The following is a 21,218-nucleotide window of genomic DNA, read 5'->3' on the forward strand; positions in this document are numbered from 1 at the left end:
TCTCCTGCTGGCAGAAACGTGGGGAAATGGGAGGATCAGGCATGGCGAGTGTCTCTGACAGCACGATGGAGTAAGCACAGCAGGGGTGGACATGGGAGGCTTTATCTTGCGTTGAGTCTGTAAATCTCTTTCTGGGCTCACTTCACAGGAGTTTTCCCCTTCTGTGGTGCGTGGGTCCATTGGTGGATGAGCAGGTAGCCCTTGCGCGTGAATGCTTTGCTGCAGACGTGGCAACTGTACGGCTTCTCCCCAGTGTGAATTGTCTGGTGCCTCTGCAGGTCGCCCTTCTGCTACAAATGCCTTCTCGCACAGGGTGCACTTGTAAGGCTTCTCCCCCGTGTGCGTCCTCTGGTGGACCTGCAAGCATTCGGACTTCTTGAAGGCCTTGTCACACACCGTGCACACGTAGGGCTTCTCGCCCGTGTGGTTCCTCAGGTGGATCAGCAGGTACTTCTTCTGCGTGAACGCCATCTCGCACGTGGGGCACTTGTACGGCTTCTCGCCCGTGTGGGTCCTCACATGTCTCTGCAGGTCGCCCTTTTGGACGAATGCCTTCTCGCAGAATGTGCACCTGTAGGGTCTCTCGCCCGTGTGGGTCCTCCGGTGCCTCTGCAGGTCGCCCATCTGCACAAACGCCTTGTTGCACTGTGCGCACTTGTAGGGCTTCTCACCCGTGTGCGTCCTCCGGTGGATCTGGAGGTACTCGGACTTCTTGAAGGCCTTGTCGCACACCGCACACACGTGGGGCTTCTCTGTCCGCCCGGAGTGGTTTCCCTCATGAAACTGCAGGTACTTCTTCTGCGTGAACGCCTTCTCGCACAGGAGGCACTTGAACGGCTTCTCACCGGTGTGCGTGCGCTGGTGCACGAGGAGGTGCTCCTTGCGGGCAAACTCCTTCTCGCACACTGTGCACACGTAAGGCTTCTCGCCGGTGTGCGTCCGCTGGTGAATGAGCAGACGCTCCTTCCTGGGGAACGCCTTCTCGCACACGCCGCACGCGTACGGCTTCGTGCCACTGTGCGACCGCAGGTGCATGCGCAGGTGGCCCTTCTGCGTGAACGCCTTGCCGCACTCGGCGCAGGCGTATGGCTTCTCGCCTGTGTGCGTCCTCTGGTGCACGACCAGGTACTTCTTGCGCTTGAACGCTTTGTCGCAGATGGTGCAGCCATGCAGCCTCTCCATGGCGCGGACGTCCGGCTGGTCCGGGAGGCCGGCGCCGGCGTTGTCGTCATCGCCGAGTCCCTCCGGGTGAGGGGCCACCACCGCCATGCGCCGGTGCCACCTCTCGTGCTGGCGCAGCGATCTCTGGCGGCCAAACTCGCGGCCGCACACCAGGCAGGGGAAGTTGGCGCCGTCCATTCCGTCATCTCCGTCCTCTGCGGCGGCAAAAAAATAATGAGAAGGGCGTGTGGCTCTAGGGTGCTCGTCATCTGTCCGGTGCTTGATGAGCTGCATTGGCTTCTGGTTGCTGAATGAAGACGTTATTGTAACTTGCTTGCCACAAATGAACCACAATACCTTGGGATCTTGTCAAGGACCATAAACCATTATCAGGCAAGCTCGGTCACCCTCGCAGCAGCGGCTTTTCGCTAGCCATCGAACAAAGATGGTCAGTGCTATTGCGCGCTTTCAGATGCGCTGCTGCGGCCATCTGGAACACTCTTCCTCCCGTAATTAGGAGGTCACTGGAGCTATGCACATTTAAATCATCATCTATATTGACAAACATATTTTTTTTAACTGCTTTTTGTGTTTAGTTTGTTGTTCTTCCCCTGCACCTCTAATTAGCACGGTTGGCTATGTACAATGCGAAAAAAGTTGAACATGCATGAACGAGGCACCGGATGCCCTCGAACAAGCAGTGGCCACTCCGTGGTTCGCAATCTACGGGGTAGATGATCACACGGGATTTTGTCATGGATCTCAGGACAAGTCAGAATGAACACTAACATAAGCGCACAATAATCTCCGTTACAGCCCATGGCAAATACAAATCTCCGACTTGGAAGTAATACATTAAACACGTAATAACTTCGACCAATACATGGTGCTGGTACTTTGTCTAAACAGCCATGACTTGTTATTCGTGAGGCATATACATTCCGGAGATGTTTGTGAATAGCAAATTTTGCAGATGATACCCTGAATAAATACACAGATACGATATTTAATATGTGAAAATTATCATAATAAAACATCACTTCATCTCATCACTTGAACGCATCACATTCTCATCACTTTATCTATTTCTTTCTCTCGATGCAGTAATCGTGTCGAGTTACAATCGCGATTCGCGGACGGACAGCTAAAATTGCGGATGCTGGGTTGGTGAATAACGAGCGGAACGCCACGGCACATCACAGGGTCAAATCCATCTGGGTGATTGTTGGGTTGGGAGTTTTCTGGGTGGATCGAGGAAGAAGCCAACTGAGATCCAAACCAGAATGGATCGCAGCAGTACTCTATAACTACCTTGATGAATGTAGTTTGAATAGTTACCCCGCCCCTGTGCCTGATCCAACATGGTTCTGAGAAAGAAATGTACAAATACAGATCACCGATTATAATCTGGCAGATACTAAGCATTTTTAAAAATAGTTTATTTTTGCAGTCTTATATGAAATTATCTTTTTAGGTGTTGTTATATGTTTTTTTAGTCTTTCGAATTTGTTTACTATGTGAAATTGGCCTAAACATACAAATAGACAAAAATGGATATCCTATTTTAAAAAGTTACTAAATTTACTGGACCGAACGTACCACTCCAATCTCGAAGATTCTGCAAGTAGTGATGTATATACGTGCAGTGTCTTGATCGTTTAAGTTGCTGTGTACAGTGTATATCTACTGTACATATTTGATACTGAAATCAAGCATAGCTACTTTTTTGTCACGTGAACGGTGCCGATCGCTGGACTAGTTACAGCTTTTGGAGAGGTTTTGCCGGTTTCACCGGATCAGCCTGGGACTGCCGGATGTTGGGAGCCGGATAATCGCGCGTTGGATTATAATCAATGATCAACTGTAATGAACATAGAAATTTTAACCAATTGTCCATTTTGTGGAGTATCCTAACTAGCCCGTAACTTTCGATTTAAAGCTTTCGTGACTGCAGGGATTCATCTTCTTGGTTCTTTCGGTAAAGTCACGTAGAAGGGAAGTAATAAAATAATACAAATAAAACATAATAAAACAATTCTCACGACGTTTCGGCCACAACGCAAGCAGCCGTCCTCAGGTGAAAACCAGGTCTGTCGAGGCGACAGCGTCTGAATGAAACAGCACACGTGCTTGGAGCATATATATAAGCTGGGTTGGAAGGGGGGAAAAGGGCGCCTTCACAAAAGAATATGCATATCAAGAGGAATTTAGCATATTTATGGGAAATGCAGGTATGTGATTAGTACTACTTATGCCCGTGTATTATGCAGGATTAGCAGCATCAAAGGGAAGGGATATGGGAAATGCAGGTATGTTTTATTTTTATTATTTTATTACTTTCCTTCTACGCGACTTTACCGAAAGAACCAAGAAGATAGCTCGTAACTGCTAGCAAATAAAACTAAATCTTGACTTAAAGCTTTCGTGACTGCAGGAATTGATATTCTTTGGGTCTTTGGGTAAAGCCACGTAGATAGGTTAAAAGAAAATAACAGAAAACTAAGACGTTTCGATCGCAACACAAGCGATCGAAACGTCGTAGTTTTTTGTTATTTTCTTTGAACCTATCTACGCGACTTCACCGTAAGACCCAAAGAAAATAAAAACGAATTCAACAGATACTCTGCATACGTGACGTAATTTGTCTGTGCTCGCTGGTTACTCTTGGAAACCACATTGTTTACGATCACCAAGTTTAGAAAGGTATTTTATATCACTATTGGAACCTCATTTGCCAGTAGCAAAATATTATAATTGTTTTTTGACCCTTTTATCTGGCAACAAAACTGACACCTTTTTTTACAAGGAGTCATGTTTGCATTGACCACAATACCTGCAGTCGGAATGCAAACAAAAAAAACACAACTCTGATAATGTATGCATTGTCCTTGAAATTGATTGGTCCACACCCGAGACAGCTTTCCTTAGAGCCTAGTCTCACATGGTGTTGGACCAGATGACGCCAAAAGGCGCACAACTCAAAGACAATGCACCATCAGAGTATGAGAGCTCGGGGTAAGCATTTACACCATTGGAACCTCATTTGCCAGTAGCAAAATATGATAATTGTTTTTTTACCCTTTTTATCTGGCAACAACAAAACTGTTGCCGACAAAACTGTTGCCAGATAAAAGGGTAAAAAACCAATTATCATATTTTGCTACTGGCAAATGAGGTTCATGACTCCTTGTAAAAAAGGTGTCAGTTTTGTTGCCAGATAAAAAAACAAATATCGTATTTTATATCGTTCTAAGTTAGGATATGGATTTACATTTTATCGTAGTTATTTTATATCGGCAGATTCATACATCACTCTCACGTATAATATAACTTCACACGTTATAAAAATCGCCTCCTCACGAACCGCCGGTTGAGAACCACTGCTTTAGAGCATACACGAGTAAACAACTCAATCTTAATTATGGAGCTTTGAGTAAACAACTATTTAAACTTTCTAAAGTTTATTTTACTTTGCCAGGTAAAGCCCACTGAGCTGTATAGCTTTTTTTCAAAAGAGACCTGGCTATCACAAATGATAGCTCAACAAAGTAGATTATCATCACGTGGAATTTACTCTAAACTCCATACGACTGCAGCTGGAGACACACGCACACACCACAGCAGGCATCGCCAGGGTCGGGATCGAATCCACGACCTCCCGAGTCACCTGGCTCCTCACTATTATTGGAGTCGCCCTCCAGCTCCACCTCCACTTCCGCCCAGGAGCCGTCCCCGCGTGCGTCCTGTTCCTCCACAGGCCCTCCGTCACCGTCAGCAGCATCGCGCTCCTCCACTTCTTCCTCATCATCTGGGTCGGTCCATGGAGGGGAGTGCAGCAAGGTTAGACCGGGGCGGCAAGAAGCAAGATCAGGCAGGCAGGTAGGTTGTCAAATGGGTAGATTTATGGGTTATTTTGGCTATCCTGTCGGTATAAAATAACATGCGGAATAATATCTATGAGACCTTTTTGGCAGCATCCAAAATGATTGCCTTTGTACAAAGGATAGGTTTTACCCTTTCTGGCAATAAAACAGGAGGCATTAAGCTGTTCAAACAGCAAATAGATACCTTTTTCAAGGAATTAAGTCTGCATTGACCTCATATATTCGTGGTGAACATGCAAGCAAACATGCTCTGAAAATATATGCAGTTCTTGAAACTGATTGGCCTACACCAGAGACAGCCTTCTTCCATGCGATCAAGGAGAGAGACACAGCAAACTCCAAGTACATAGCAGGCATCAGGGTCGGCACTGAACCCACAACCTCTTATATAGGATCGGGACCAAACCCACGACCTCCTGTATATCAGGAAGCGTGCGAAGCAGTCGATGATCCATGGATTAAACAAATCACTGGAGAAGTCAGAGTAGAGCAGCAAGAGCAGTCTGTGCTGAACGCTGTCGCAAGATGTTACACGTTTGGCACCGAGGCTCCTTCGCTGCCTTTGTGCGATGAACGAATGAGTAGGTGAGATAACATCTCGCCACCAAATAATGCGTTGAGTAGTCGCTGGCTTTAAATTCCCGTCAGGTGTTGAGTATTCACTCTATGGAGTAGACTCTCAATTATCCGGATAATTAAAAACCGCAGTTAATCCAAGAACAAATATTTTCTGCGTATCTCTATACCATGAAACATTCATATAAGTATACATTATGTTTAAGCTTCTCACGAAATAAATGATTGGATAAATCACTCAAAACAAAGCACAACTGAGATTTCGATTGTTACACTTTAGATTTAGAACGAATACTAATGATCGACCGATCGATGCACATGTTCAGTAAGACTCTAAGTGGAGAGCAGAGCCAGGCCAAACAACATCAATACAACTCTAACTACAGTTGTAAAGATGTGCAATTACTGCACTGTAGAGGCGATCACCACAAGGATTTAGGATTAACCGGAATGCATATTTGGTCGGCTTAAGCACGTGACTTGTAATAAACATTTACAAGAATAACAATGTAGAACTGTTGTTAGAGTATTAATTTGAGCTCAAGGGAAAATCCACGAGTTATTAATTTACTTCAAAATCTCAGGTGCCCGGTTAATCCGATGAACCACATGCGGATAGTCGAGTCTCAGTCCCCACCTGAGGCTTCGCTCTTCACTTTGACTCCCAGCCACGCTGCATCGCCCAAGCTCTCCGCACAGCCGTCTGTGGCGACCACACACACACACACACGGACTGTAGGGGCAAGTGCTGTTCGCTAGCTGCACCGATGATGCTCGGCACGACACACGAGGGGATGGGTGGCCAACACCACGACCGCCCACCATTGTCTCCCTAGTGGCGATGTTTACACACCGCGCCAGGTACTCATTTGAAGCCTAGTCGAGGCTCAGGACCGGTTCAGATAATCGTCACTGATGTTGGCCGTGAGCGGGAATCGAACTCGGGCCGCTGGGTTTGTAGCGCAGCGCATTAACCACTACACGACTGCTCCCCACCCCCATCAAGAGTCATACCACAGTCGTTATGTGTACAACAGGAACATGATCACCTCCATCACCGTATCACTCACCATCATCACCTTCTTCTTGGTTCTTTCGGTAAAGTCACGTAGAAGGGAAGTAATAAAATAATAAAAATAAAACATAATAAAATAATTTTATTATGTTTTATTTTTATTATTTTATTACTTCCCTTCTACGTGACTTTACCGAAAGAACCAAGAAGATGAATCCCTGCAGTCACGAAAGCTTTAAATCGACATCATCACCTTGTATCAATGAGAATCAACAACCAGCATCGCCATCATCATAACCCACATTACCATCACCACCATCACCATTACAAGCGTAGTGACATCGCGGATCTCACTGTGTAATGCCGGCCATAGAGAGGCACGGCGTGCGATGTATTGACATCGCGGGCACCACGTAACCGTGGGTGCAGTACCAGCCCTAGAAGGGCTCGGTGAGCACTGACTGGGAGTGCTGGATGCCACCACGCTCTGCGTGCAGTGCCGACCCCTACAGGTTAGGGCGTGAGAGTGCCGGCCACAGGGAACGGGGTTACTAAGGGCCGTGGCACTCTGGTTGACCCCGCAGGACACGTGACCGGTAAAGTCTACACAGGGCCCCCAGGTGGGGGTAGGCCTCGGCAAGGTAAGGTAAAAGTTAAAAGGAAAAAACAACGAGCCTTCCTTTACCCTACTTTTACCTTACCACAATGCAATCACTCTACCATACCTTTTACCCTTTAGCAGGTAAGGTACAAGGTAAAAGGTAAAAGGCAATGAGCTACCTTTACCCTACCCTTTACCTTACCACTTGGCATGTCGACACCTTTACCTTTACCCTTTTACCCGGTAAAAAGGGTAAATTACCTTACCTTGCCGAGGCCTAGGTGGAGGCTAGGGGTGGTCACGTATCAGGGCCGAGAACCTGCTCGAGGGTTCTAGAAGGTGGTCGCGGCTAAGGGCGGAGCCAGCCCCGCCACGGAGCAAATAAGCCGGGTCCCCGAGAGGGACCAGTTGCTGTGGTTATCCTGAATAATCTACGTTTTCTACGTCCGAGAAGAGTCACCAACACGTGGACATGGACCCCAAGCTGTTGTAGCCACTCCCAGTGTGATTAGTGTAGTTAGCCTGGTGGTCCACCACCATATCTGGTAAAGGGGCAGTTACCCCTTTGTGTTGGTATCAATAAATGTGTTGCCTCCAAAGAGTACGTCTGCGACTCAGTTGAACTCACTACACAAGCACCATCATCGCCATCATCACAACCACCACCGTTAACACCAAAGACAAAGATCCCCCGTATAGCCTTTTACAGACTGTTGGGGGCAGCAAGCTGCAGCTATGAAGGTTGGCACGAGGCACAAGGTGGTGGGTGGCCAGAACTAAGGGAGCCACGGTGGCAAGATGTTAACTACCTAACCTGGTATACAGGAGGTCGTGGGTTCGATCCCGACGCTGACGCCGGTATATGGTGGTGGTGATGGGGGTGGTGGTGGAAGAGGTGGTGGTGATGATGTTTGACACTGCACCAGGTAGTCATTGAAGCCGAGTCGACTTAGGGGAGACCTGGGACCGGTCCGCGTATTTGTCACCGATGTTGGTCGTAAGAGGGGAATCCAACTCGGGCTGCCGGGTTCGTCACGCGGTGCGCTAACCACTGCGCCACCGCTCCGCACAGATCCATACACGAGCACGCGGCACAATAAGCCGAGGTAAGTGGGGTGTGGGCATTGAGTGTGGTGAGTGTGGTGAGTAAATGTGGTGCGTGAGCATGGTATAGTGAGTAGGGTGAGTGTGCCGAGTGGTGAGTGAGCGGAGTGCGTGAGTGTCATGAGCAAATGAGGTGAGTGAGGTGAGTGAGTGGGGTGCATTAACATGGTATCGTGAGCAGGGTGAATGAGCGTGGTGAGTGTGCTGAGCGTGGTGAGTGAGTGATGCACAGTATTTGGCTACAACGTACACAAACGCTGGGTACGAGGTAAAGAATCGTAATAAGTGACATTATCAGTCAGCATGGTGCAAAAGTGTGGTGAGGGAGTGTGGCAGTGGCGGCTGGTGATATTTATTTTTGGGGGGGCGCATTTTTTTTATTTTATTGAGGGGGGCAAATAAATATAAAGCAGTACCAAAAACCATTTTGACTACTTGAATATAAATTTTGATGATCTTTATTTACATTTCAGACCAAAAGAAGTACCAAAAAGCATGTTTCCTACTTGAACATAAATGTTTCTCTTTTATATACATTTCAGACCAAAGTACCAAAAAGCATGTTTCCTACTTGAACATAAATGTTTCTCTTTTATATACATTTCAGACCAAAGTACCAAAAAGCATGTTTCCTACTTGAACATAAAAACGTTAGTTTCATGCTATTATCAATATGGCTGCGGCTACTTTCATGACGTTTGCATTTGTCAGAGAGATGTTTGAGGTCTCTTACCCCCGTCGTTGTCCACAAAACTTCAGTGCCGACACTTTGAAATAAAAGACAGGGAAAACAAAAAAGAGAATTGCTAACATCACATCCAGCCAGCCACCTCCGTTTCTCATAACAAGCGCGGGTGAAGCTTCGTGTGTAGCTTCGTCCTCTGTCACTGGCCTGCTGCTGGATTTGTAAATCGGGTTGGTCCGGTCCGAGATCCTTTATCTTTTTTATTTCTTCCAGCGAAAGCCTTGTGAAAGGGTTTTTTTGTAAATAAATTACAGAATTTGGATGAACTGCTGCCATTGTTTACACAAAAAAATTGATCAGCCTAGCAAGTGTCAAAGTGGTGTCGCCTGCGCACTCGCAGTAGTGGCCCAGAGCGTAAATTTGAATGACAGGTGACGAGAACCAATCAGATTGGATAAAATAACATGTATCCAATTCTGATTGGCCAGGGACGCAACGACTTGCGCCCCGAGGAGAATCTTTAAGAAACCAATTAGAGACCAGCTTCAGGTCACATGCTGTCCGAAAATTTAAAGTCTCACATAGACATCCATTTGTCCGGTGCCCCGCATGAAACACATTGAAAAACATAGAAAATAGTTGACCGATTAAAGACAGTTTTTATTAAATGCTGATGCTTTTCTTACTACCAGCCGGCACATCGTATGAAAAAAATATTTTATTTATGTATTTTTATATAAATTTTGTATATGTATATTTCTTGAATATTGATGGGGGCGGCGCCCCTGCGCCCTCTATTGACGAGCCGCCACTGGAGTGTGGTGTGTAAATGGGGTGAATGGGGTGAGTGGGGTCAGTGGGGTCAGTGTGGTGAGTGAGCGTGGTGAGTGAGTAAAGTGAGTGTGGTGAGTAGGGAGTGAGTGGGGTCAGTGTGGTGAGTGATCGTGGTGAGTGAGTAGGGAGTGAGTATGGTGAGTGTGGTGAGTGAGCATGGTGAGTGAGTAAAGCGAGTGTGGTGAGTGTGGTGAGTAGGCGGTGAGTGCAGGGGGAGGAGGGGCCCTCACCCTCCAGCTTCACCGCCGCCTGCGCCCATGGCGTCTGCTCCTCCTGCTTCACGAGCGCCACCTCAAGCGCAGCAGCAGCAGCAGCTGGCGGAACCCAGGGGCACACTGGGTCCATCTCCATGGAGACCTGAACACAGAGACAGCCTCTAGACCACGGAGACCTGGACACAGAGACAGCTTCTACACCACAGACACCTGGACCCAGAGACAGCCGCTATACCACAGAGACACCTGGACACAGAGACAGCCTCTACACCACACAGATTTGACGTCACAGATAACTTGCTGGGCAAAACAATTCTGCATTATTGAGCTCCCCCCCCCCACCCCCAAAAAAAAACCAAAAGTGTATTTTTATAATTGTTGCATGGTGTACAGTCTGGAAAGTACCCACATGGTAAATTTCAAGTTTGTTGCATGTCGGGAAGTACACTAAACATTTTGAACAGACACACATAATCACAACTTTGCTTTTTATATATATATGGAGATATTGGGGGGGGGGGCACATCCCCCCCCCCCCCCCCAATATTCAAATGTGCTAAAAAATGTCCCCCCCAATATATTGCTATAAAATAGATTTCTGTTTATATGATTGTGGTTATGGTTGTACTTTATGAATCCCTAATCTCAGCCATTACATACAATGAAACAAGAAATGGTCAAAAAAAGGTAAACACAGAGCAATGTAATACAATACACTATTAGACATTATTGTAAAAAAGAAATAAAAAGTGCATCCCAAGTGTTAGTGAATTTATTAATATTTTAGGCAGGAAATTCGTTTTCAAATTTCGATTTTTTTTTCTGGGGGGGGGACCCCAGACCCCCTGGAAGATTTGGTCCCCCCCTGAATGTTCACTCCATGGCTACGGCCTTGCTTTTACCGCTTTTACCACGTTTACCTTTTTCGATTTTCAATTTTATATAAATGGTCTTGTGTTTACAATATGATCGGTAAGTTACGAAGTGTCTACATCTGTATAACATCAGTTACTCGTGGCAAGTTTCCAAATACAAACGAAGCTCCAGGATCCGCTTAGTATATCGAGGTATTTTCTAGAGCCACCACCACCACTATTAACCATCATAGGGGCCGTTCATAAATGACGTCACGTACCTAGGGGGGGCGGGGGGGGGGTCAGACATTTGTGACGATGTGTGACGAGGGGGGGGGGGGGGTGAGAAATGTGACGTCACATCAAAATGCGCAACTTTAAATAAATATAGACAACACGTTCTACTTATCTTCTTGGTTCTTTCGGTAAAGTCACGTAGAATGGAAATAATAAAATAATAAAAATAAAACATAATAAAATCATTTCACAAGTAGAACTAATCGCATATCTGCATTTCCCATAAATATGCTAAAATTCATTTTGATATGCAAATTATTTTGTCAAGGCGCTCTTCCACCTTCAACCCAGCTTAAATAGACTCTCCAAGCCTGGGGTGTCTTCTCGACAGACCTGTTCTTCACCTGAGGACGGCTGCTTGCGTTGTGGCCGAAACGTCGTGAGAATGATTTAATGTTTTATTTTTATAATTTTATTATTTCCCTTCCACGCGATGACTTTACCGAAAGAACCAAGAAGATGAACCCCTGCAGTCACGAAAGCTTTAAATCGAAACGTTCTACTTAACCAAATAGACTTTTTAATAAATGTTTTCTCCTACAACATCAGAGTGCAGCGCCACATTAAATACGCACTACAATGACAATAGTTTAAAGAGATTTTAAAGCATGTTTGTGACGTCATATGTTTGTGACGTCATATTTGAGGGGGGGGGGTCACACTTTTTGTGTGACGAAGGGGGGGGGAGGGTCAAAAATCGTCAAAAATCGTCCAAAATCGTGTGACGTCATTTATGGACGGCCCCATACTCCAGTCGTTGTGTGTAACAGGAGCATGATCACCTCCACCATCATCATCATCAGCATCGTTATCAACAATCTTATCTAAAGACATCACTTTAGCACTCACCATCATCACCATCTACCAATATGAACATCAACATAATTATTAAGTAATAGTGTTTACAATTGATTGTGAAATAGAGATGTGCAATGACAAAATGTAACCTTATGTGGGTATGTGGGTATACTTGGGCTGTTTTTATATATAGTATAAATTGATTATCTTTCATTTAATTTATTTTTATTTTCTTGTTTTATTTAATTTAAATTTATGAATGATGCCCTGACTGGTGAGCATTTTAAATTTCGTTGTACTGGTGACAATGACTAATAAACGATCTATCTATCTAACAACCAACATCACCATCACCAAGACACAGCTTCCCCAGGTAGCCTGTAACAGACTGTAGGGGCAAGTGCTGTTAGCCCGGCCGCCTTTGTCTCCCTGACTCCACACCGCTACACCAGGTACCCATTTGAGGCTGAGTCGACCTCGGGGATGCCCAGGACCGGTTCAGATGATCGATATCATCGCTTGTTGGTGGCCGTGAGTGGGAATTGAACTCGGGTGGAACGGATTCGTAAGGCTCCCCATATCACCATCGTTACCATCATCACCACCGTTACCATCACATCGTTACCATCATCACCACCGTTACCATCATCACAATTACCATCACCATCGTTACCATCATCACCATCGTTACTATCATCACCACCGTCACCATCATCACCACCGTTACCATCACCATAGTTACCATCATCACCATAGTTGCCATCATCACCACCGTTACCATCACCATCGTTACCATCACCGTTACTATCATCACCACCGTTACCATCACCACCGTTACCATCACCATCATCGTTACCATCATCACCATCATCGCCATCGTCACCACTGTTACCATCACCACTGTTACCATCACCACCGTTACCATCATCAACCCCCCTTACTATATCACCACCATCACCATCGTTACCATCATCACCATCGTTACCATCATCACCATCGTTACCATCACCATCGTCACCACTGTTACCATCACCACTGTTACCATCACCACCGTTACCATCATCACCCCCCTTACTATATCACCACCATCACCATCGTTACCAACACCATCGTCACCACTGTTACCATCACCACTGTTACCATCACCATCGTTACCGACATCACCAACATCACCACCGTCACTGACACTACTCACAGTGAGCGCGGCTCCGTGATGAGAGGAGCTTCCTGGGAGAGAACTGTCAGGGAGAGGTGAGGGAGGTGAGGTGAGGGGTGAGAGGTGAGGGGTGAGAGGTGAGGGGTGAGAGGTGAGGGGTGAGGGAGGTGAGGTGAGGGAGGAGAGGTGAGGGGTGAGAGGTGAGGGGTGAGGGAGGTGAGGTGAGGGAGGAGAGGTGAGGGGTGAGAGGTGAGGGGTGAGGGAGGTGAGGTGAGGGAGGAGAGGTGAGGGGTGAGAGGTGAGGGGTGAGGGAGGAGAGGTGAGGGGTGAGAGGTGAGGGAGGTGAGGTGAGGGAGGAGAGGTGAGGGGTGAGGTGAGGGAGAGATGACGGAGGTGGTGAGGAGGTGAGTTGAGGGGAGTGAGAGGTGGTGAGGAGGAGGTGGTGAGTGGTGAGGGAGAGGTGAGGGAGGAGAGGAGAGGTGAGGGAGGTGAAGGGTGACGAAGTGGTGAGGAGGTGAGTTGAGTTGAGGAGGAGGTGAGTGAGTGAGGGCCGTAGCCACGACCCTGACACTGGATCGATTCGCCCGTCCACGCCACCTGTCAACACCGATTGGCGATTCCGATTTCGCCATTGGGTTAAGCGAGGAATCGAATCGATGTCCGCGTGAAAAGTCACCGACATCGCTCGGACGTGAATCGATGCCTTAGGTCGCACGATTCCCGCTCACGACGCCAGGGCGACGAAATCTATCGGAATCGATTACCTGGATCGGTTGGGGCGAGGAATCGCTCAACCGATACTCGTCCCCTGTTACCTCTCGCCCGTTACCCACTGCTCTCGCGAGATTCCCCGTTACCCACTGCTCTCGCGAGATTCCTCGTCGTTACCCACTGGTCTCGCGAGATTCCTCGTCATTACCCACTGCTCTCGCGAGATTCCTCGTCGTTACCCACTGTTCTCGCGAGACTCCTCGTCGTTACCCACTGGTCTCGCGAGATTCCTCGTCGTTACCCACTGCTCTCGCGAGATTCCTCGTCGTTACCCACTGTTCTCGCGAGACTCCTCGTCGTTACCCGCTGCTCTCGCGAGATTCCTCGTTACCGACTGATCTCGCGAGATTCATCATCGTTACCCACTGCTCTCGCGAGACTCGTCGTTACCCACTGATCTCGCGAGATTCGTCGTTACCCGCTGCTCTCGCGAGATTCCTCATCGTTACCCGCTGCTCTCGCGAGATTCCTCCCCGTTACCCACTGATCTCGCGAGATTCTTCGTCGTTACCCACTGCTTTCGCGAGATTCCTCATCGTTACCCACTGCTCTCGCGAGATTCCTCGTCGTTACCCACTGCTCTCGCGAGATTCCTCGTCGTTACCCACTGCTCTCGCGAGATTCCTCGTCGTTACCCACTGATCTCGCGAGATTCTTCGTCGTTACCCACTGCTCTCGCGAGATTCCTCGTCGTTACCCACTGATCTCGCGAGATTCATCATCGTTACCCACTGCTCTCGCGAGACTCGTCGTTACCCACTGATCTCGCGAGATTCGTCGTTACCCGCTGCTCTCGCGAGATTCCTCATCGTTACCCGCTGCTCTCGCGAGATTCCTCCCCGTTACCCACTGATCTCGCGAGATTCTTCGTCGTTACCCACTGCTTTCGCGAGATTCCTCATCGTTACCCACTGCTCTCGCGAGATTCCTCGTCGTTACCCACTGCTCTCGCGAGATTCCTCGTCGTTACCCACTGCTCTCGCGAGATTCCTCGTCGTTACCCACTGATCTCGCGAGATTCTTCGTCGTTACCCACTGCTCTCGCGAGATTCCTCGTCGTTACCCACTGATCTCGCGAGATTCTTCGTCGTTACCCACTGATCTCGCGAGATTCTTCGTCGTTACCCACTGCTCTCGCGAGATTCCTCCCCGTTACCCACTGCTCTCGCGAGATTCCTCGTCGTTACCCACTGCTCTCGCGAAATTCCTCGTCGTTACCCACTGATCTCGCGAGACTCGTCGCCCGTTACCCACTGATCTCGCGAGAAGTCAGCGCAAGGAGCGAGGTGAGTGCTGAGTCAGTCAGCGCAAGACGCGAGGTCGACTCAGCCTCAAATGAGTACCTGGTGTAGCGGTGTGTAGTAAACCTCGCCACGAGGGAGACAAAGGCGGTCGGGCGTGGTGCTGGCTACCAACCCCCTCGTGTGCCGTGCCGGCCTTCATAGGTGCTCGCTAACAGCACTTTCCCCAACAGTTTGTTAAGGCTACATGGGGGATCTTTGTTTTCTTTGGTGATGATGATGGTGGTGGTGATAGTGATGATGGTGGTGATTATGATGATGGTGGTGTTGATAGTGATGATGGTGGTGGTAATGGTGGTGATTATGATGATGGTGGTGGTGGTGAGGGTAGAGGAGCGACGCTCACAACAATGAGCGGAACACCGAGCGGCTAAAATACAGCGAGTTGGCAAAGTTGGCACAGTGGAGGGGGGGCACTGGTGGTAACTACCATCATCTCAGCCAACGCATGGCACCTGGGTCTGTCCCGAGACCTGTCAGCGAGCCTTCAACACTCCACGTGGCCTCAAAATGCACCTGGCCTGGCACAGGCGCCGTGGTGACGTCACTTGGCGAATGGTGGGTATTGGTGGTGGTGGTGGTGATGATGTTGGCCTGGTCTCAGCTAGCTGACGATAGTTGCAAGCAGGACTTTCAACATCCCTTGCAGCTGAGGTTCGCATCATACCCCCCCCCCCCTCCTTCTGATGCTGAGGGTAAATAGGTGAGGTTCAGGACTGTGGCTCATGCAGCTGCAACGGCTGCGATGGGTATGCAGTCCAGACCAAGGGTGGCACAGTCGGGTTTTTTTACAATCGGGTTTAATTGTCTTTTTATATGAAACCCGATCATCTGAGATTGGGAGAAATCCGGTTTAATTGGTTCTAATTGCAGAACCGCACTTCTCAACGATGGGCTTCATCCATTCCAAGCTAAGGAACTCACTGGCGCCCACGATTGTGGAGAAGCTCGTGTTCATCAAGACCAACCTGCCCGCCGCATTCTACGACTACCCCGTGCCCGACGGCCCCGAGTACGATAGCAGCACCGACCAGGAAGCAGCCTAAGCCTTGGATCAGAGTTTCGTATTCATTAAACCAGGTTTTAATTCCCCGAAATCGGGTTTAATTGTATTAAAGAAAAAACCCGATGCCTGCCGCTGGAAAAATCGGGTTTTTTCCACCCATGGTCCAGACCTCAGATACGCTGGCTGAAGGAGGAGGTGTTCCGCTGGTAGAGACAAAACGACAGACCCACTCCCGTCTACAACATCCAACATCGGAGAATGAGGAGGCTTAGCGCAGCCTTCGCTCAGAGATTCGGAGGGCCGTGCGGAGCTGCAAGGATGAGTGGTGGGCGCAGTTTGTTCAGGAGATGGAATCTGCCTCAGTAGCCCACAGTCACAAATCACTATTTAATTCCATCAAGAAGTAACCAGCAGTACCTCATCTATCAACATGCTTAAGGGAAAGGACGTTAATCTGACCTCCGACCCCCAGGAATAGATCTGCAGGTTTGAAAATTATTTTTGTGAGGTCTTGAGGGAGGGGAATTCCCTCAGCCCAGACAACATCATGGGGCAAGGTTTGGACGACTCTGCTAAGACTGCCGTGCCTCAAATATTGGCAGAAGTAGCCACCCCTTCTGAATGGTTGGCTGAGGTGCCATCTGTGGAGTAAGTGCGAGGGGCAATCCGAAGTCTGACACCAGGAAAAGTGCCTGGCAGAGACGATTTCCCAAGCTAAATGCTGAGGGAGGGTGGCACCTGTGTGCAGACTGCCCTACATGAAATCATCACAACTGTCTGGACGACATGATAGGTTCCGCAGGATTGGAAAGATGCCCTGGTGGTCCCCGGACAGATTGTAACAACTATGGGGGCATCTCTCTTCTCACTGTGTCGGGAAAGGTCCTGGCAAGGATTATTCAACATCGCCTTCCCAGGCATGCTGAGGAGAGGCTTGTGGAGCCCCAATGTGGTTTCAGACCAGGGTGGTCCTGCACGGATGCCATATTCTCTGTCTGTCTGCTACAGCAGAGGTGTAGGGAATTCCAACAAGGCCTACATCTCTGCTTTTTGACCTGGTCAAGGCCTATGATACCATCAGGATAGGGCTGTGGGCAGTTCATCATGCTTTCGGAGTTCCAGACTCTCGGCTCAAAATTATTAAGGGCCTTTATGATGGTGGACAGGCCCAGGTAAAGTTATGTGGCTAGGAGTCGGAGCCATTCCCTGTTCACCTTGGGGTACGACAGGGATGTCCTCTGGCTCCCACATTATTTAACATCATCTTTGACCACGTTGTTAAAGAAGCTTTCCATGGCTCTACCGGAGGAATTTCCATCTGATACAGATACAACGGGAGGCTGATCGATGCCCGGGTGCGGTTGTGGGATGGCTCCTTATTGGTCAACCATCATTATCTGGTGATTGCTGCTTACTCAGAAGAGGAGATGGAGGTGCTGCTGCTGAACCTGGAGCGTGCCACTAAGAGGTGTGGCCTTACCAGCAGCCCCACTAAAACTAAGCACGTCCCTGGGTATTTTGTGCCACCAAACACTCCACCCCCTCAGCTCCCAATTGGTGATGGAGCAGTTGTGGAGAGAGTGGAGAGTTTCCCATACGTGGGCATTGTGCTTATGACCAGCTCCCGTTTGACAGCAGAGGTCTCACTCCGAATCAGTCGGGCGGCATTGTTTTTTCATCAGCTGCACAATGCTGCGTGGAAGCTACCTAGTCTGTAGCTTCTCATGAAGCTTCGGGTCTTCTTGGCCACAGTCATATCCCCCCTTTTCTATGCTTGTGAAACGTGGACCCCTCTAATGGAATAATCTGCGCCGGTTAGAAACATTCAGGTTGGCATGCCTACGATCCATCCTGGGTTTAACCAGGCTAGATTGTGTGAGGAGCTCACAAATCCTTGAAAGATCTGGACACATTCCCATCAGTGAGCTCCTCTGGCAGGCAAGGCTGCGTTGGCTGGGTCATGTAGCCCGCATACCCAGCCTAAGCAGCTTTTGTTTGGCCACATAGAGTGGGCTAAATGGGCACGACATGGGCTGGAGAAGACATGGACTGATTTGGTACAGGAGAATGTGGTGCTGAGTGCACTTGCCGACAAATGGTATGAGCGGTGTCAAGATTGGCCTCGATAGAGGAGGCTCGTGAAGAACGCTACGAGGCAGTTGGAGGTAATCGCCCTCCAGCAACAACGGAGGGCAGAGGAGCGATCCTCACAACAATGAGTGAAGTACCGGGTGGCTAAAATTCAGCAAGTAGGCACAGTAGGGGGTACAGCTGGTGCATCTACCAGTCATCTCAGTCAGCCAACCCATGGTACCTGGGATCTGTCCCGAGACCTCGTGTCAACGAGCCTTCGACACTTCCCATGGCCTCAAAGTGCACCTGGCCTGGCACAGGCACCGTAGTGACGTCACCGTCACTTAGTGGTGAATTTGTGCTCGCTAACAGCAATTGCCTCAAGAGTATATTAAGGCTGTATGGGGGATCTTTCTCTTTGGTGGTGATGATGATGATGGTGGTGATGGTGGTGATGACGGTGATGATGGTGGTGATGGTGATTATGTTGGTGATGGTGATCATGGTGGTGATGTGATGATGGTGTTGATGATGATGATAATAATGGTGGTTATGTTGGTGATGGTGGTGATGATGTTAGTAACCACACATGGGCCTCCCCCAGGTCGACTCAGCCTCAAATGAGTGGACGTTGATGATGATGACGACGATGGGATGCGTGTGACGTTTAGGATGATAACAACAATGAAAATACCGAAAATGCTGATGGACAGATAATAATGTGGCAGAGCTGCGGTGGCTAGGATATGTTAACTACCTCGCCTGGTATACAGGAGGTTGTGGGTTTGATCCTGACCCTGATGCCGGCTGCATATTTGGAGTTTGTATGTCTCTCTCTCTCCCCGTGGTCGCTTGGATTTGTATCCAGGTCCTCTGGTATTCCACTCAACATTTAGAATCGATATCCGTTTTAAGAATATTTGGTTGCTATACATTTCCACATGATAAGCCACTTCATTGAGCTATCATTTGTGATAGCGAGGTCGCTTCTGAAAAATAGCTACATACCTTAGTGGGCCTTACCTGGTAAAATAAAAAATTGTTCAGCTTTCGCGCGGTGAACGATGAGTGAGCGAGTGTGCGTTCCCTTCCGTGCAGCGGCGGTAACGGTGGCGGTGGCTGCCATGGAGGCCGGCTCTCTGTCCCTGCCGCTCTCCGCTCCCTCCCAGTGCCCGAGGGTAAAGCAGGAGGATGCAGCCTGGAGACGCCAGTCTCCACCCGCAGATGGGACACCGTGGAAACGCGAGGGGGACGGCCGCGGTGAGAAGCATCCCTCACGAGCACCTCCTGGGGTCACTAGGAGCCACCGCCGCCACCGCCACCACCGCCACCACCGCCGCCACCACCGCCGCCACCACCACCACCACCCCCACCACCCCCACCACCCCCACCACCCCCCCCCCCCCACCTCTCACACATTTAACATCTCTTAGCCACCATGGCGAGAGACAGAGAGACACGCAAACTCCAAATATACAGCAGGTGTCAGGGTCGAGATAAACCCACGACCTCCTGGATACCAGGCGAGGTAGTTAACATCTCTTAGCCACCGTGGCGAGAGACAGAGAGACACGCAAACTCCACATATACAGCAGGCGTCATCAGGGTCAGGATCGACCTCATACCAGGCGTGGTGGTGATCTTGGCGATGCAACGTTGCGTGCGTTAACTCTGTCGCTCCCCTCTCTGCCCTCCTCCGTAGAACCGATTGTGAAGAACGTGCATGAGCGCAGGGCCGGCTGTGATATGTGGCTGGAGGTGAACATGACGCGCGACGGCTTGGCCCAAGGCAGGTGGCGCTCCCTGCTGCTGCTGCCGCTGCCGCTAGCTGCTGCCGCTACTGCTACTGTCACTGCTACCACTGCTGCTACTAATGCTACTACTGCTACTGCTGCAGCTGCTACCAGCCGGTGCAAGCTGCTGCCGCCGCTGCGGGATATAGCACGGTGCCGTGCGGTGTTTTGTAGTGGACGTGCACATACCCTGGCACAAGCTGCCGTGGTGACGTTGAATGGTGGCTGTTCGTTGTACCCAGGGAGTATGAGAGGGTTATTCGGTGTCTTTTGAGAACGGAGGGAAATATCCACCAAAGAATGAAGATAGGGTTCGTACATCAGCACATCACTTACTACCCTTGACTCCACCACCGCCGCTGCTGCGGCCGCCATGCATTGGCAGTCTCCACCCACAGACGCGGCGCTGTGGAAAGGCGAGGGGGACTGCCGCAGTGATAACCGCCTCTCACGAGCAACCCCTGGGCTCACCAGGAGCCTCCACCACCACCCCCAACAGCACCACCACCACCACCCCCAATTTACAACTGAAAACTGTGCGACATTCTGCTCCCCGCATTCACACAGTGGGCCGTCGCGTAAACACGCCCCATCGATCTTCTTGGTTCTTTCGGTAAAGTCACGTAGAATGGAAATAAAAAAATAAAACATAATAAAATAATTCTCACGACGTTTCGGCCACAACGCAAGCAGCCTTCCTCAGGTGAAGAACAGGTCTGTCGTGAAGACATGACAGACCTGTTCTTCACCTGAGGACCTGAGGACGGCTGCTTGCGTTGCGGCCGAAACGTCGTGATAATTATTTTATTATGTTTTATTATTTCCATTCTACGTGACTTTACCGAAAGAACCAAGAAGATGAATCCCTGCAGTCACGAAAGCTTTAAATCGAAAAACACGCCCCATCGATGTTCGGAAGCTGCACACACTCCCTGGTCGCACCTGAAGCGGTTTAACTGCACCCATTGGCGCCTTGGGATGATACGACGTGCGGCTTGAACATGCGTGGTTTAGAAGCCACTTTCTCCCGACACTACCCATTGCAAGGTGCGCCTGTGTGTTCAGAGTCGGTGCACTTCGCTCTTTTGATCCTC

General features: G+C 49.2%; 1 protein-coding gene and 1 pseudogene across 8 annotated transcripts in view; one reads left to right on the plus strand and one right to left on the minus strand.

Moving 5' to 3' along the window:
* LOC133360492 (zinc finger protein ZFP2-like) lies at positions 1 to 12,777 on the minus strand (annotated as a pseudogene).
* LOC133360506 (myb-related transcription factor, partner of profilin-like) overlaps positions 12,763 to 21,218 on the plus strand; it is a 15,910-nt gene continuing 7,454 nt past the window's right edge. For 2 of the 8 annotated variants that reach the window (XM_061579278.1, XM_061579279.1), the window contains exons 1-3: positions 12,763 to 13,284; positions 19,501 to 19,591; positions 20,034 to 20,089. Coding sequence is in view for 6 of the 8 variants with exons in the window: in XM_061579274.1 (XP_061435258.1) it covers positions 19,456 to 19,591; positions 20,034 to 20,120 (223 nt within the window). In the remaining 2 variants the exon portion in view is untranslated. Of the gene's footprint in view, positions 13,285 to 13,549; positions 13,585 to 13,759; positions 15,238 to 19,429; positions 19,592 to 20,033; positions 20,121 to 21,218 lie in introns of those variants that run through there. The other 6 variants (XM_061579276.1, XM_061579274.1, XM_061579273.1 and 3 more) reach the window with 6 other exon arrangements.

This window comes from Lethenteron reissneri, chromosome 69 (assembly GCF_015708825.2).
Source record: "Lethenteron reissneri isolate LAM-NWPU_2019-01 chromosome 69, ASM1570882v1, whole genome shotgun sequence".
Lineage (NCBI taxonomy): Eukaryota > Metazoa > Chordata > Hyperoartia > Petromyzontiformes > Petromyzontidae > Lethenteron > Lethenteron reissneri.